Source organism: Jaculus jaculus, chromosome 1 (assembly GCF_020740685.1).
Source record: "Jaculus jaculus isolate mJacJac1 chromosome 1, mJacJac1.mat.Y.cur, whole genome shotgun sequence".
Lineage (NCBI taxonomy): Eukaryota > Metazoa > Chordata > Mammalia > Rodentia > Dipodidae > Jaculus > Jaculus jaculus.
The window spans coordinates 130,181,055-130,196,174 of NC_059102.1; the positions used below are offsets into that span (position 1 = coordinate 130,181,055).

General features: G+C 43.9%; 1 protein-coding gene across 7 annotated transcripts in view; it reads left to right on the top strand.

Moving 5' to 3' along the window:
* The window catches only part of Dennd1a (DENN domain containing 1A), a 573,141-nt gene that overhangs the window by 504,291 nt on the left and 53,730 nt on the right, over positions 1-15,120 (top strand). For all 7 annotated transcript variants that reach the window (XM_045142267.1, XM_045142266.1, XM_045142262.1 and 4 more), the window contains 5 exons: positions 2,562-2,666; positions 2,957-3,044; positions 4,972-5,012; positions 7,629-7,700; positions 8,635-8,691. In XM_045142267.1, coding sequence (XP_044998202.1) covers positions 2,562-2,666; positions 2,957-3,044; positions 4,972-5,012; positions 7,629-7,700; positions 8,635-8,691 — 363 coding nt within the window. The remainder of the gene's footprint in view (positions 1-2,561; positions 2,667-2,956; positions 3,045-4,971; positions 5,013-7,628; positions 7,701-8,634; positions 8,692-15,120) is intronic.

Sequence of the window (15,120 nt, forward strand, 5' to 3'; positions counted from 1 at the left end):
GTCAGACTGGCCTGACCAATGAGCCCCAGTAATTTTCTGGTCTCTACTCTTCACAGGACTGGGATCACAATCATGTGTTGCCATACCTAGCTGCTTATATAGGGTCTGGGAAATCCAACTTAGAGTGAATCAGGCCCTCTCAGATCCTCATAATGACAAGCGCTTAGACTCACTAAGCTGTCACCCTAGTCTCCTATTTGCATTTTATAAATGACTCTGGCAGAATTGGGGTGGGCTGAAATGAATAAAGCAGGACAGGGATATGGAGGAGAACTCCACCTTGGCAATCTTGGCCTCTGCCAAAGTCATGGGCAGGGAGCAGGAAGTAAGTGTGTGAGATACCTTGCAGGTGGAGTAGGAAGAGTATAGGAAGTCTTGACAGGTTGATGATGGTTTCCTAAGGGCCCTGACAACTAAGAAATAAAGGTTTAGATTTGAGGAGCAATAGTGACTGGGGCCATAATTTGGTACGGTAGACCATCCAGGTGAAAATCAAGACGTGGGCTTAAAGATCTGGAAAGATTCTGAGCTGTCAATATGTATTAAGTCATCACTTTGTGTGACACTTGGGTCAACGAGAGAGAATTAGTTGCCCTGCCATTGGCCCAAGAGAGAAAAGCAAAACTTAAGTAAAACTTAAAACTGAAGCCATAGGAATGGGATTGTAGTTGTCTGCCAGTAGCTGATCTCTCAGCTGTCTGGCAAAGAAGGTGGAAGTTCAAGCCGAAGTAATCGTGTCATGGACACTCTGCCTTCCTCCTGTGGAACTAGTGCACGTCCCTCACACTGCACAAACTTTGCCTTGTTTTCCTTCTTGCTTCAGCAGCTAGGAAGCTCAGAGAGAATTTTATAACTTAATTTTAGAAACTATATAGAACCAGCATATCCAGATACTGTGTTCCCAAATATATGCTACGTATTTATGTCCCAGCAATCTTTTTTTCTTTGTTATCTTAGGAATTTGCATAAAGTGCCTCAGAACCTTTGTAAAATTAGGTAGGGCTTAACTGAATAAAAATAAAATTCCCCCTCCCCTCACATTTTAGGTCTTCCTTAAAGCCTGTGCAGTAAGGCTGCCCAGTTGCTGAGCTAATATTGGCGAGATTGAAATGAGAGGAACACTCGGAACTTACAGGAGCTAGACAGTAAATTTAACACGTAACTCATTAAAACAGGATAAAAGTAGAGCTTCAAACATCTTTGTGCTTGCCACCAAGTCTGTGAAGGAGGGGTGCCCTTAATTCAGCTCAAGATATAAAAGTCGGATCTTTCAGAATTGAGAATACGCCACCAAAATTAAAGACTCTGTGTAGATAAGGACTCAAAAGGTGTTCAAAGGAAGTGTGAGGTGTTGACTATACAAGGCGGGGATGTCTTTTTGTTTTGTTTTTTTAAGCTTAGGGTTTGTGGAAGCAAACCTCCTTATCAAACAGTTTAAACACACACTTGGATAGGTAGTAAATTTTAGTTTTGATCAGTCAAAAATGATTTCTGCCAGGCATGGTAGCATAGGTCTTTAATCACAGCCCTTGGGTGGCAGAGGTAGGAAGGTCACCATGAGTGCAAGGCCACCCTGACACTACAAAGTGAATTCCAAGTCAGCCTGGGCTAGAGTGAGATCCTTCCTCAAAAAAAAAAAAAAAAAAGATTTCCACGTATGTAGGCACATGTATAGAACCCAGAGATTGTTGTCAGATGTCTTCTTCAATCATCCTCCCTTTGGTTTTGAAAAAGGGTCTCTCTCTGAACCTGGAGCTCACTCATTTGTCTAGACTAGCCAATAAGCCCTAGAGATCCTCCTTTCTCTGACTCCCCAGCACTGGGACTATATATGTGGGCTACCATGCCAGGCTTTTACATGGGTGCTGGGGTCTGAACTTTATGCAACAGGCATTTTACTCTCTCCCAAGTTCCCAATAATTATTTTAAAATTATGATTTACTATAGTCCAAGATCACTGTGAGCAGGCATAGTGGTACATACCTATAATCCCAGCATTTAGAAGGCTGAGGCAGGAGGATCACAAGTTTGAGCCCAACATAGACTACACAGACCCTATCTCAGAATACCAAAAATAATAAATTAATTAATTTGTAAAGGAGTTTCCAGTTGGCGCCCTAGAGATGGTAAAGGTGCCTGGAGAAGGCCACCAACCAGGAATAGCCCAGCATTAGCTCCTGTTCCAAGTCCTGACAGAGCAGCTCAGCTCTGCCTTATGTATGAGAGCTCCTTCCACATGAGATTCTGGCTGAGTTCAGGGTTCTACTTCCAAAGGTTGAAAGAAAAGGTTGGAAATCATCATATTGACAGACACAGCACTAACTTGTTATTAGGTGGACTGTCACTAGCAGAGAACAGGAATTGGGGACTGAGTATCTGACCTTAGCTATCTGCTCTGCCTCCTACCCTCTCTGACTAGACTAGAATACCTCTGACAGTAATCATGACTCCCTAGTGAGAAGTAGGTGCATAGGCAGAGATGGGCCCTTACAGAAAGGAGTTTAGGACTGCCCACCCTTCCTTCCTGCCTCTGATCCTCCTGTTCCTTCTTCATTTACCAGGAGGAGCCCATCACCTTCTGTGAGGAAGCCTTTGTGTCCCACTACCGCTCCGGAGCCATGAGGCAGTTTCTGCAGAATGCCATACAGCTGCAGCTCTTCAAACAGGTGCCCAGCTCCCTCAGGGCCTGTGTGGCCCCCAGTGGGGATTTCTTCAGCTGTTTCCACCGAGGGCATTAAGGCTGTAAGCAGGGAGGAGACTGGGGCTGGAGAGGCCCAGGGGAGAGGATTTGAGTAAAATGAGTATCCACCACCAGATGGGCCCTAGGCTTGTGGGTTTCTAGCTATAAACACAAACCTAGTTCTTTAGGAAACTTATGGTTTCAAAGGACCTTTCTTGACTTGGGAAGTAAGCTACTCTGTGGGAAAGCTATGGTGCTTTTGCTCTTTATCTCCAGTTCATTGACGGCCGACTAGACCTTCTCAATTCGGGCGAAGGCTTCAGTGATGTCTTTGAGGAGGAGATCAACATGGGAGAATATGCCGGTGAGAAGCTTCCCATGGCCCTCTCAGGCTGGGGGCTGCTGTAGACTGGGGCATGCTTGTCACAGTGCATCAGGTTTTGTTTTTTTTTTTTTTCTTTTTCCTTTTTCATGAGGGTGGGAAGGATGACAGACTTTAGCCTTGGCCTTTAAATGGTTGAGGAATTCCTCTTCATTTTGTGACAGGATTCACCTAGTTTGGCCCATGTGAAACCTCTGACCCCAGGGCTGTTACTTCTCCTGGATAGATAAGTTTAGTTAAAGTTCCATGATGTAAGAAAATTCCCTGCCTCCTTGCCAGCTATGAGAACTGGGCCAAGTCATTTCCTCTTTTCAGCTGAAGGTTTCCTGCTTATGTCCTGAGAGTTCCACTCTCTGCCTCACAGAAGTACAGAAATAAAGTCAGAATTGTTAGAAAACTTTGCACAGTACCCAAGACGGTCCCTGGCACAGAGTCAGTGCTCACCACACACCTCTACGCATGGTGGCCATTGGGCCGGGCGCTGTGAAGTACACCTGCAGCCTGAGTCCTTGTGAGACTAAGGCAAGAGGGTCACTTGAGCCCAGGAGTTGGATTACCAGGCTTGGCAACATAGTTAGACCCCTTCTTAAACAACAAACAAATAAATAAAATATGACTATCGTTGCTGGGTACCCAGCCTCAGCAGACCTGGGGATCATCCTGCCTTTTTTTTTTTTTTTACAGGAGGCACCTAAGGTGTAAAAAGATGTCAGAGACTGAGCCCCCCTCCTGAATCCCAATCTGACTTCTTTTCAAGTGTCTTAAGTTTGACCTTTGATAACAAAGATAATAATACTCATATGTTTAGTTTTTGGAGGCAAAATAGTAAAATACTTAGGCTACCAGCTCTCTTACTGTTGAACATGTCTGGTCTGGGCTATTCTGAAGCTGGGACCCGCAATGCACAAGCCCACAGAGGTAGCATGACCCCCGCATCTGTGTATATATATCACAGGCCCTACTGGCACAGGCTGCGGAAAAACACACTCAGTTAATAAAACCAGTGCAGAATCTCGAGATGGTCATGGCAGGTTATTGACTGGAATTTCCTGAATGCTATGTCCAGCGTTACAAAAACAGTGGAGCAATGGGCTTTGTCCTTAGGAAGCTATCAAGTAGGAAAGAAATGAACTAGCAAATGAAAGTTAACCCAGGGTAGGCCAAATAGAAAACTGGGTTGGTTTGCACACTGTTAACTATCATGAAGGCTTGGAGTTAGGTTCTAACCACAGGAGAAGACTTCTGGGAGTAGACAGCTCAGTTGTTTGGAGCTTCTAAAAGAGCTGTCCCCTGCTGAGACATCCTTGCTACACAGGATGAAATGAACACCGCTCACCCACAGAGCCTCCTTCTTGCTCTGTCATCAGGCAGGGGCACCCGAGGTAGAGTATGTCCAGCATGTCCTTGCGCTGGGACACACAGCTCTAGTGGCTTATAGCGTATCCAAGAACATGCACGTGACTTGTTGCTGGAGAGCTTATTCAGAGCACAGAGGAGAAAGAAGCTCCCAAAGAATTGACTCCAGCTGTCTGTTGAGTTCACTCAATAGATAAAGTCAGCGGGAGAATGCTTGGCAGGATGGACAGAGTGCTTGCTTGGGAATCCTAGTTAGTTCCTTGTGGTTGGAGCAGAGCATAAGGCCTAGCAGAAAGAGGCTTTGAACAGAGAAGTGGAGGGAAGAAGGGGGAGGGAGACCAGCCTGGAAGATAGACACTGGATATTTATACTCTGGATGCTGATACAAAAAGCTTCCTAAAAAGAAACCTCTGGCCTAACTTCTGCCTCCTCCTTCAAGGAGTAGGACACAGGAGCTTCCTGGCCATTCTGTAGAATGCAAACTCCAAACCTGCATGCAGAAGGCAGTTTAAAGAGCTCTGAAATCACCGCCTCTCTGATTTTCTTTCCCTAGGCAGCGATAGACTGTACCATCAGTGGCTCTCCACAGTTCGGGTAAGTGTGCCTCATTCAGAGCCACCTGGCCCACACAATGGCCTCCTGGCAGCCCTCTGCTCCCAGGCCACCCACAAGGCTGCCTCAAGGCTTCTGGCACTCTATTCTCTCAGTTAACATGCTTTTATCTTAAAGCTGGGCCATCCTTCTGGCAGAGAATAGGAGTAGGCTATCTGAGGCCTCACTTGCTGAGGATAAAGGATGCAGGCAAGGTCTCCTCTTTCTCCTCAGGCCAGTCAGGCCCATGACATGAAGTATTGTCACTCTAGAACATTTTCTTCCAAGGCCAGTACAATTGTCTTGATCATAAGGAAGCCAAAAGCATGTCTTCCCTGCTGTTCTGCAGTATCTGTCACAGCAAAGGCTTCTGGGATAATAGAAAACACATCCCTGAGATTCTTTTCTTCTCCTCACTGCTGTTGTAAACAATTTCTTATTGAATTGAGAGCCAGGTGCTTAGGGCTTTAGGAACCTCTCTAAAGAATTCAAACATTTGCCTAATTTTTCTATGATTTTCTAATTGAGTGCATACTGAAGTCCTACTATGTGCTGTGGACAGTGGGGTACTGGGGATATAGAGGGGAACAGGTCCTGTCCTGAGGAAGCTCCCCGTCTTGTTAGAGATGAAGGCATGTAAATAGGCAACTCGAACATAATGTGGTAAGTGTTCTCTCCTGCTTTGGGGCTAAGAGCACTGCTGCCAAGGCAGGTCCCCTGGAAGTGGCTGCTGCTGGCCGAGAGTAAGCAGCTCCTCCATGAAAGGTTTCCTTTGTTCTTCTTGGATGGCCAAACACAGCAGTTGGCAAATCAGAGGCGAGCAATAAGGACTTGTTGATTGATTGATAAAGGAAGTTTCAGTACTCCAAAGGACCCTTTAAACAGGGTACTGAGTAATTTTGGAAGGCAGCATGGAATAAATGAGTGAGTGCAAATTTCCTATTGTCATACAACATTGAATGTGTTCTAGGTCAAATTGCAATGTTTTTAACTAAAAGTCCAAAAAAGAAAACTTTTATTTCAAAGTAAGGTCTCACTCTAGCCCAGGCTGACCTGGAATTCACTGTGTGTCTCAGAGTGGCCTTGAGCTCATGGTGATCCTCCTACCTCTGGCTCCTGTGCACCACCACACCTGGCTTAAAATTTTTACTTCAAGCACTTACCAAAATTTGTGCAAAAGGTTAAAGCCAATAATTACTATCTCTTCTTTGGCTATATGCCCACCACTTCCGGTTATTCTCCATCCAAATGGGTTGGATGAACTTTCCAAGCCACCACAAATCAGATCATGTGACGCATCCCATTAAAGCCTTCCAGAGCACAGGCCTCTTGGCCTGTCTTCCCACCCTTGTGATACCCTGTGCATGAAACAGGAACCTCTTACCCCTCCCAGAGCACAGAGCACACCATAGCTTCTTAACTTTTGCATTTTTTTAATGTGTGTTTCCAGCCCCAAGAATATTCTTATCCTGCTATGTCCCACATCAACCCCTGCTCGTCCTTCATGGCCAAAGTCAAATTTTGTTTTGTTTTGTTTTGTGTCCCCCCCACCCAGCCAGACCCTCCCTGATCCTCTTGTCTTCCCATGTGCAGACTTTCCAGCTCTCACCATGTTGTGTGTGGTGATTTACCCTGGCATCCCTCCCCTACACATGCTCATAGATGTGCCACCTAGGGGTCTTTGAAGACAGAGACCAGGTCTCTCTTGGCTCAGGGCCCCCAGAGCCTCATGCACATTTGGAGTGAGATTCACAGACAGCTCTGGAAATGCAGTCTGTGCTGTTCAGCTCACTTCACTGCCCCATAAGCAGTAGAAAGCCTTCTTCCACTCCTTCTTCCCATGCTGTGTGAGAAGCATGAACAAGCATGGTATACTAGATCTCCATTGCAACAATGGCTGACTTTTATGGCCATTCATTCTTTTTAAAAAAATATTTACTTATTAGAGAGAGAGAGATGTGTGCCACTATGTGCTTCTGACTTATGTGGGTACTAGGGAATTGAACATGGGTCCTTAGGCTTTGCAGGCAAGTGCCTTAACCAAGCCATCTCTCAAGCCCTCTTTTTCTTTCTTAAGACTTAGTTGTTAAGGGAGGCAACCTCCAAGAGAGATTTTTTTTTAAAAAATTGCCTAGAAAAGTCAGGTAGGGAAAGGAAACTGCGTAGGCAAGGAAAGCATATTTCTAGAAGGTCCTGATTAATCAGGACTCTACTTTTGGCCCAACTGGTGACCAGCTGGGGAATCCACAGTTACAAAACTTAACACTGCCTATGGTAAATAGACTTTTCTTAAATCACTAAAAATCATCTGGAAACCCTTGCTTCAGACTGCCTTAGACAAGGCCAGGTACTGAACAGAACACTTGAGCTCCCCTCAGCTACTTATCACATAGCTCATTCCCTGGTCCCCTCATGTACATACACACATGCATGCACACACCTAGTGCAGTTCTTCCATAACCCTAACCGGCCTGGACCAGTAACACCTGGGCCTCATTCTGTCTTCACATCACACTCCCTGGAAAAGTTGCCTGACTTGATGCAAGAGAAGCACTCTTTGTTGGCATTGCTGGACTACTCTTCTTCAGCCCACATTGCTGATTGACATTTTTATTACAGAAAGGAAGTGGAGCAATTCTCAATACTGTAAAAACAAAAGCTAACCCAGCCATGAAGACGGTCTACAAGTTTGTAAGTACCCATTCTGGTCTCAGGATCCAAACATTATCCCTTAACACACCCTGACCCTTTAGTGTGCTGTTCCCTAACTGCCAGGGTTCTATGCTTCTTCCTAGCCATTCTATGATCTGAGGATTACTTAGTGTTGACGTTTTGTAGCCAGGTCTGTATGAGTGTTGGGAATACCCCTGAATTTCTCTCCCAAATTCTTCATCTTCTCTCTCATCACTGCCATAGGAAGTACGTTTTTGTGAGATCCGTGCCCACGACACAGTGAAAGTAAAAGATCCTGTCAGCTCCCGGTGCTCCATCTCTTACAAGCCTCAAGTATTTGTTCTTGTGATTTCTCTTGATTGATGATTCGACCCTGAGCCACTGAAGTGGGGTGGTTTGGTTTGATTTGGTTTTCATTTGTAGTTGGTAGTCCTTCCTGTGCTTAAACTCTTATTGTAATAGGCTAGGTGGCTGCCAACAGAGACTTGCAAGTCTAAACAGACATAAAAGACAAGGTGCCCACCAATTTGAGACATAGAAAACAGACAGTAGACATCTGAAGTCACTCTTTTGGATCTTTAACCTGGCCAGGAAATTTGCCCTAAGGCCCTGCTGTGGTCAAACAGAATGATATTCTGAATCTTGTGGCCCAGAACACTGCTGTTCTCTTACCAATAGCTGTCTCCAGACTGCTGAGATAGTTACAGACAGCAGAAAAAGGGTTTGGGAAGGAAAAGGGAAAGAAAAAAATCTCTGCAGCCCCTTTAAGAGATTTTTTTAACCTTTTACTGTTGTATTTGTTTTCATAGCCATTATGTTTTCAACTTGACGATCCCATTTTTCCTTCCTTTTTCTAGTAATCAGAGAAGGTGATTCGCAATGGACTGAAATCAAGCGTAGACCCTGCTGGAAACAGAAAGAGAATCTTAACTTAAATTAATTTTTCATGCAGGCAAAAGATCATGCAAAAATGGGAATAAAAGAGGTGAAAAACCGCTTGAAGCAAAAGGTACTTGAAGTTCTTATTCAAAATGTATAAGCACCGTGTATGAAATGCGTGGCCACAAAAAAGTAGGATGTGATCAATAGAGGGCTGTTTGATACAGTGTTGTTAGCACACTTCAAAATGCATTACCAGCTGTCCGGGAGTTTTCACACTGTTATAAATATTCACAGACAAAAAACTGTCTTCAAATAACATTAAGACTCTGGCTTAAACCCACAAAGGCAAGCAAGTTCAGAGTTGCCACTGTTGGTCTATCCTCGCCTCGCCCCACCAGGCCTGGGGTTCACAGGTGTCCAAAGAAATGGGCTCAGCACCTTCACCTCAGCACCATCCTCTTTATGCACCCACTCTCTGCCCCAGGGCTGATGATAACCCAAACTAAGAAGTATGCCCTATGAAAGCCACCCTGGATCCAGCACTCACGTGGTCCCCGTGCACACACACTCACAAAGGATGGGCAGGCTGAGCCGGTTGCTCAGTGGTTAAAGCATTTGCTTATAAAAGATAAGCAAGAGGAAGATGTGCACTTGAGTTGTTTGAAATGCTATGCTGGGAAATGGAGGCTTGCTTATCTGGCCTATCAGAAATACTATATGAATCATCCTGACTGAGATTCCTCCAACCTGAGCCCCTAGAGAGTACAGCAAGGTTACCAAGCCCAGCTTCACGATGCCGTTGCAACATGATTACTGATACTATCCCTGCCACTCTATTGAGTATTTTTAAGGATAGTTTAGGCTAGGAATGTTCACATTTAATCCTTACAACAACCCTGTGGGATTAGTCTCACTTCATGAGAAAAGAGACTGTGGATCACAGGTGAAATAATTGCCCAAGGCCACACTGCATAAGCCTGGCAGAGGCAGGATTGGATACCAGGTCTATTGACTTCCTGCATCAGAGCACTTACTACTCCATACTTCACACTGCCTTCCCAAAGCAAGTGTTTTATATTGCAAAAGATGCCTGGTATCCTTTACTTCCTTTTTCCCACACCCCTAAACATGCCATAGTCATAGGCTTTTACCTATCTTGGCAGTTTTGTTTTAAAAAATTAAGAGCAGTCTCACTTTTGTGAAGTCTTTAGAAAGGACCTGTCATTAACTTGAAATGGGTCGAAGGAATTGATATATTTCTTTTAATTGGAAAATAATTTGCTCTGACTAAGCATTTAAGTTGCTAGTTTCAGCTGACAGTGAATTCTTAACAGCTGAGATTCTTGTCTTGCAATGTAACGCAATCCACAGAGCCTATGCCTGCAGTGTTGCACCCTGCCACACATTGCAGGTGCAATTCTTGGATGGCTTCTGAGTTGTTAGTCTATCTTTTCTATCTCCTGTTCTGGTCACATGCAGTTAAATTAGATTGCCAAAACAGAGTGGCCAGGAGTGGGCAAATAAATTTCCCTCCTTGGTGTCTAGATGGTAGGTTGTTGTTGGTTAGAATGTCATCTGAAATAAGCAGAGACAGGGTCCCTCCTTAGGTGCCAGACAGATGGCCTCATGGGTCACATTGCTCCTCTGCTGACCATGAAGCCAGAGACATCACTTTACTTTCCTTCTCAGATGAGCAAGCATCTCTGTCCTTCAGAGAGGCCCTCTCCATGACACACATTCTTTCTGCCACAGCCAGCAAAGTCTAGCTTTTTAACGTGTTTACCCAAAGGCTCCTGTAAACACCCTGGATGGCGTTCCTTCCACGCCATCTCCTTCACTCCCTTGATAGAACCTATAGCTGATTATTTTCCCCTCCTCTTCTCTTCCCCTGCCAGGCTTTTCAAGAATAGCTTCAGGAGATAATGTTCTATAGAGGGTGTCAGTACATTTCAGGTGACACAACCGGTGAAGGCATTTTATAGAAATGTGTCTTGTCACCATTGGACTGTTGACAGATCTATTAGTGCACCCTTTTCAATTTTCACTTTTCCCCCCTTCAGTCTTACAGGTTTCCACAGACTTGATATTTTGCAGTTGTTCTTGGAAGAGCTGTTTTGTAATTGAAACTCTAGCCTTGTTCAGTACATGCAGACCCTAGGTCTCAGGCACTATCCAGCTCTTTTTCTTGAGCTAATTTAGGATTTGGCTTCCCCTGACCTCTCTCCACTGCAGTGGAAAATATTTCCTTAGCTTTTTTTCCCCAACCCTTCCATCATCTGCCCCCTCCCCTTTATATGGAATCTATGTGGCTTCCCCGATATGACTAATACAGACATTGCAAATTTGGCTTCTGCTATGAAATGGAGGCAATTCCCAACAAAGACCCAATTTTCAAATGCACTGGGTTGCCACCTGGCCTCCTCTAACTGTGCATAGCAATAGTGACCTCATACATATAATCAAGAACCCAATCCTGCCCTCTTTGCTCTTGCCTTGGGTTTGAATTGCAAATAGAAAATGTGGGGGCGACCTGTGGAGAGGTCGGCACTGTGTGTGGAGGGTCCATCTCTAATATGACTGAGCAGGGCCCCTTCTCCATCCCTTGTTCATTTGTGCTGCCAATTTTCAAAGCCTCTGAAAGAGGAGCTTTCAGGAGATCTGTGTGACCATTGGCAAGTAATTGTTCATGGAGCCTATAGTGTAGCTTTATTCCACACCTGCTCTGCCTCAGCCTGGGAACCAAAAAAAAAAAAAAAAAATTGAAAATGTATTTCTCTGGATAAATGGAGCAAGGTGGCCACATTCTGCTATAACCTGGCCTCCTTTGAAGTCTGACTTGCTTAGAATTAGTAAGAAGAAGAAATGGCAAGGATGCCATCCAGCACTTGCTTTCTAGGGGAGGCAGTAGTGCTTTCCTGGGAGCATGTCCCCACCAGCTTGACCTGCAGATGTTAGTCAACGCATTCTGCCAATGCTGCTTTAGGCCAGGCTGGTGTAAGAACACCCTGTTTTTCGACAGGTGGCCACCCACACTTCATTGTTTTCCTGCAGGGAACATTATGATATCCACATAAGGATGTCATTTTGTCCCTTTAAGGAGTCCCTGAAATTTTTATTTCTTTGGTATCATAATGCTTTAACCAAATGGGCCTGTTTAGTAGCTGTTTGGAAAGTTTCTAAATCTTTGATCTTTAAAAGACAAATCAAGCTTCTTTAGAAAAGTCTCTATGATTGAAAGGAGCAAATTCACAGTTGGCTTGAGTTTCTAGCCAAACGCTCCCAATGCATTGAAGGGAGTGAGCACGCACATGAGGGGCAGGGAGAGCAGGTAGACTCTTACAGAACAGACATTTTCACACCTTATCACACAACTGTCAGCTCCCTGTCTTCAGACACATTAAAACAGGCTAAAGCCTCCATCACAGAGACTCCAATTTTGGCTACTAGTTTGATACTAATATTCATATTTTAATTTACATTTGCTGTTGTAGGAAGTAGGCTACAAAAAAGACACAGTACGAATAGTTCTCTCACTAGAGATGGGAAGCCCTTGGCCTCAGACCCCCTGGGACCTTTAACCTCCCCTTTGTGGCAGTGTAGTATTTGGGCTTTGGGACAATGAGCTGATTATGTAAGATATTAACTATGTGACCCTCAGTGAGGAAACCTCTCTGGGTTTTCTTCTCCATAAACTAGGGGATTGTCATAAGGATTAAAGATATGTCCTCATAACATTGCTTAGTAGCCACGCCATGAGTGAGAGTTTACGTTCTGTCCATTTGCTTATGCCCCACACCAAAAATATCCAATCTGCCCAATCAGCCATGTGTACATGCTGGAAGACATGGCTGGCATGGACTTACTGTCCCTTTAAATCACCCCTGACCTCCAAAAGAGCCTCTGTACAGCACAGCTCTGGTTGAACTACTCCCTTGGTTGAGACCTTTCCAACTTTGTAGGCCTCAGACTCCTTGCCTAGTAGGGAGAGCTGATGTGCTAGCCCTTCTTCACTTCTCAAGCCGTGCTCTTCACTCCAGGCCAGAATGTTTAGCTTTGCTTGGCACCTCTCAAGGAGCCTGCTCCTCCAGAGAGGAGCATGCATGGTCTTCTTTGTCTCCAGTCCCTGGCTTCCTGTCCCTGCCTGTGCTCAGACTCTCCTCCCCCAAGGAAGATGTATGGTATTCTGAACTCATCTTCTCCATAGAGAGGTACAGGTTAACTGTCAGGATTTTTGATTCCAGGAAAGGCACTAGGAAGGTGACATGTATAGAATTCTCTTCTGCCTCCTTTAGATGGGACCTGGTGGAGCCCCCACCCCCACACACACTGTGAGCCTGGAGGCTCCTGGGAAGAATTTGCCTCCCTGCAGGGGCCTCTGATCTGCAGCTCTTTCCAGTGTCGTCCTCCTTCAGGAAGAGTTGGCTCACCCCTCCCAGCAGCCCCTTGTTATGCTTTTTAAGAATAATATTTAGAAGGTCAATTTTTTTTTTCCCTGTTTGCAAACAAAATGCATGTTCATTGGGGAAAATTCAACAAATCAGAGAAGCAAAAGGAAAATAATCTCATTTTGTTGCCCGCATTTTCTCATAATATCCATGAATGTGTCTCATGCCACTAAATGTTAATCTCTATATGTCATCATTTTAAGTGGCTACATAAATTTTATCTAATGGGCAAATATAAATTATTTAACCACTCCTGCTGGTGGATACCTCAGTTAGTTCCAGGTTTTTCCAGGAAAATATCCTTATAGGGAAGACATTGCAACAATTCTTACTCTTTCATTAGGAAAATTTTCTAGAAATGGAATTAGTGGGCCAAAGTGTATGTGCCCCTTTCGGTTTTTTCCATGTAAATTTCCTGTTTTCGCTCCCATCAGAAGGGTTAAGGTACCATATGCCAAGTCATTGGCTGACAGCAACATCCGTTCCTTTAATCAGAGAATCCAAAGTTGCTAGTATTGATGTTCATCTACATGCAAGAGCTCTGCTAGTAGATATAGCAGAGAATGTGAACTTTTTCTTTCTTAGTCTTATCTCCTCCTCCTCTGCCCCTGTGATATCCTGGGCAGAAGCAGTTGTTCTTCCCCAGGTGGAGGAACTAGTGAAGAAGCTAAAACTGGTGGGGAGGTGAGCCATGAGACTTTTACAAAAGTCTTTTGCATCTCTGGATCTCCTGAGTAAATAAAATGTGGCTTTTTCATGTACTACATTGTTATGGTTGGCTTAGTATATAGTCAGTTACTGACATGACATTATGAGAATGCATGAAATTTTTACTGCATTTATAAAACACGATTATTTTGGTTTTCTACCCTTTAAGTGTAGGCATCAAAAAGTAAGATAACTTTGTTGTACATAAAACCAAAAAATACAACTGGGGAAAAAAGGTGAAATGTATGACAGTATCAAAATTTTTAATAGTATTATTCTAAGTAAGTAAAATGGAGAACCTCATGAGCAGCAATTTATATGTCATTTGAATGGAATTATACAGAGGGCAATGCATTTGAATTTTTAATATGCTATTCTGGGTATAAACAAACATCTTATATAGGATCATTGTGCTTAATGTTGAAAAGAACAGATTTATACCTCTGTACATGTGGATAGATTTTAATATCCTGTTTTGATAAAAATTTGAATGTCATACAGATTGTCTTGATATCTTGGTAAAAGTGGCCACATGCTAAAGCATTAAATATATTTGATTTAAAAAAAAAAAATGCGGCTTTTTGACCCCTAGGTACATTTACCTTCCAGATGTTCAATTAAGCTTTACCGATAATTCTGGAGAACCTGTGCTAGATTCGAGAACTCAGGCCCCAAGGAACTCCCAGTCTTGAGGGCTGCACATCTAGATGGTATAGGGCAGGGTGGCCTGTGGCCAGTCTAACAGGAGAGGCTGCTGAGGAGGAAGAGGTGACTTCTGAGGATGTGGCATTTAAGATAGCCTCACTTGGCCTATTATTAAGGGTTATTATGGCTCAACTATCTGGAGTCCATAGCTGTAGCTTCCTCCCTTCCTAGCTTTGTGGCCTTGGGTGGGCCCTCTGTCAATCCTGTGTCCTGACCTAAAAAAGGGGATAATCCTATGTACCTTGTGATCATTGTGGGACCTGAGTATGAGGATGATTTCCAGAATCTGGAAAAGTGCCCACCAAAGGCAAGTACTCCACATAGGGAATTATCTGTCCTTTGCAGTGGTCAAGGATTCTCTCTTTAGTTTGCATGTTGCTGGTACACTTTTCAAAGCCTTCTCATATCTCATCTCATTTAACCCACCCTCCCTATACCTTTGAAATGTACCAAGCAGCTGGGAATCTTCCCATTATAGAAATGAAGAAACAGTTATAGAGGTTAAGTGAATTAGAATGATTAGGTAGCTAGTTAATAGTAAACACAAAACTAGAAGAAATCATTTTTTTACATAAAGCTTAAATACATTCCTCCCAAACTGTCACATAGCTTTAATCATAGTTTTTCAGTTACTATAATTTCTTAGCCATACTACCTCACATTTCTGTTTTTCAGCCAAACATATACATGTGCACAGT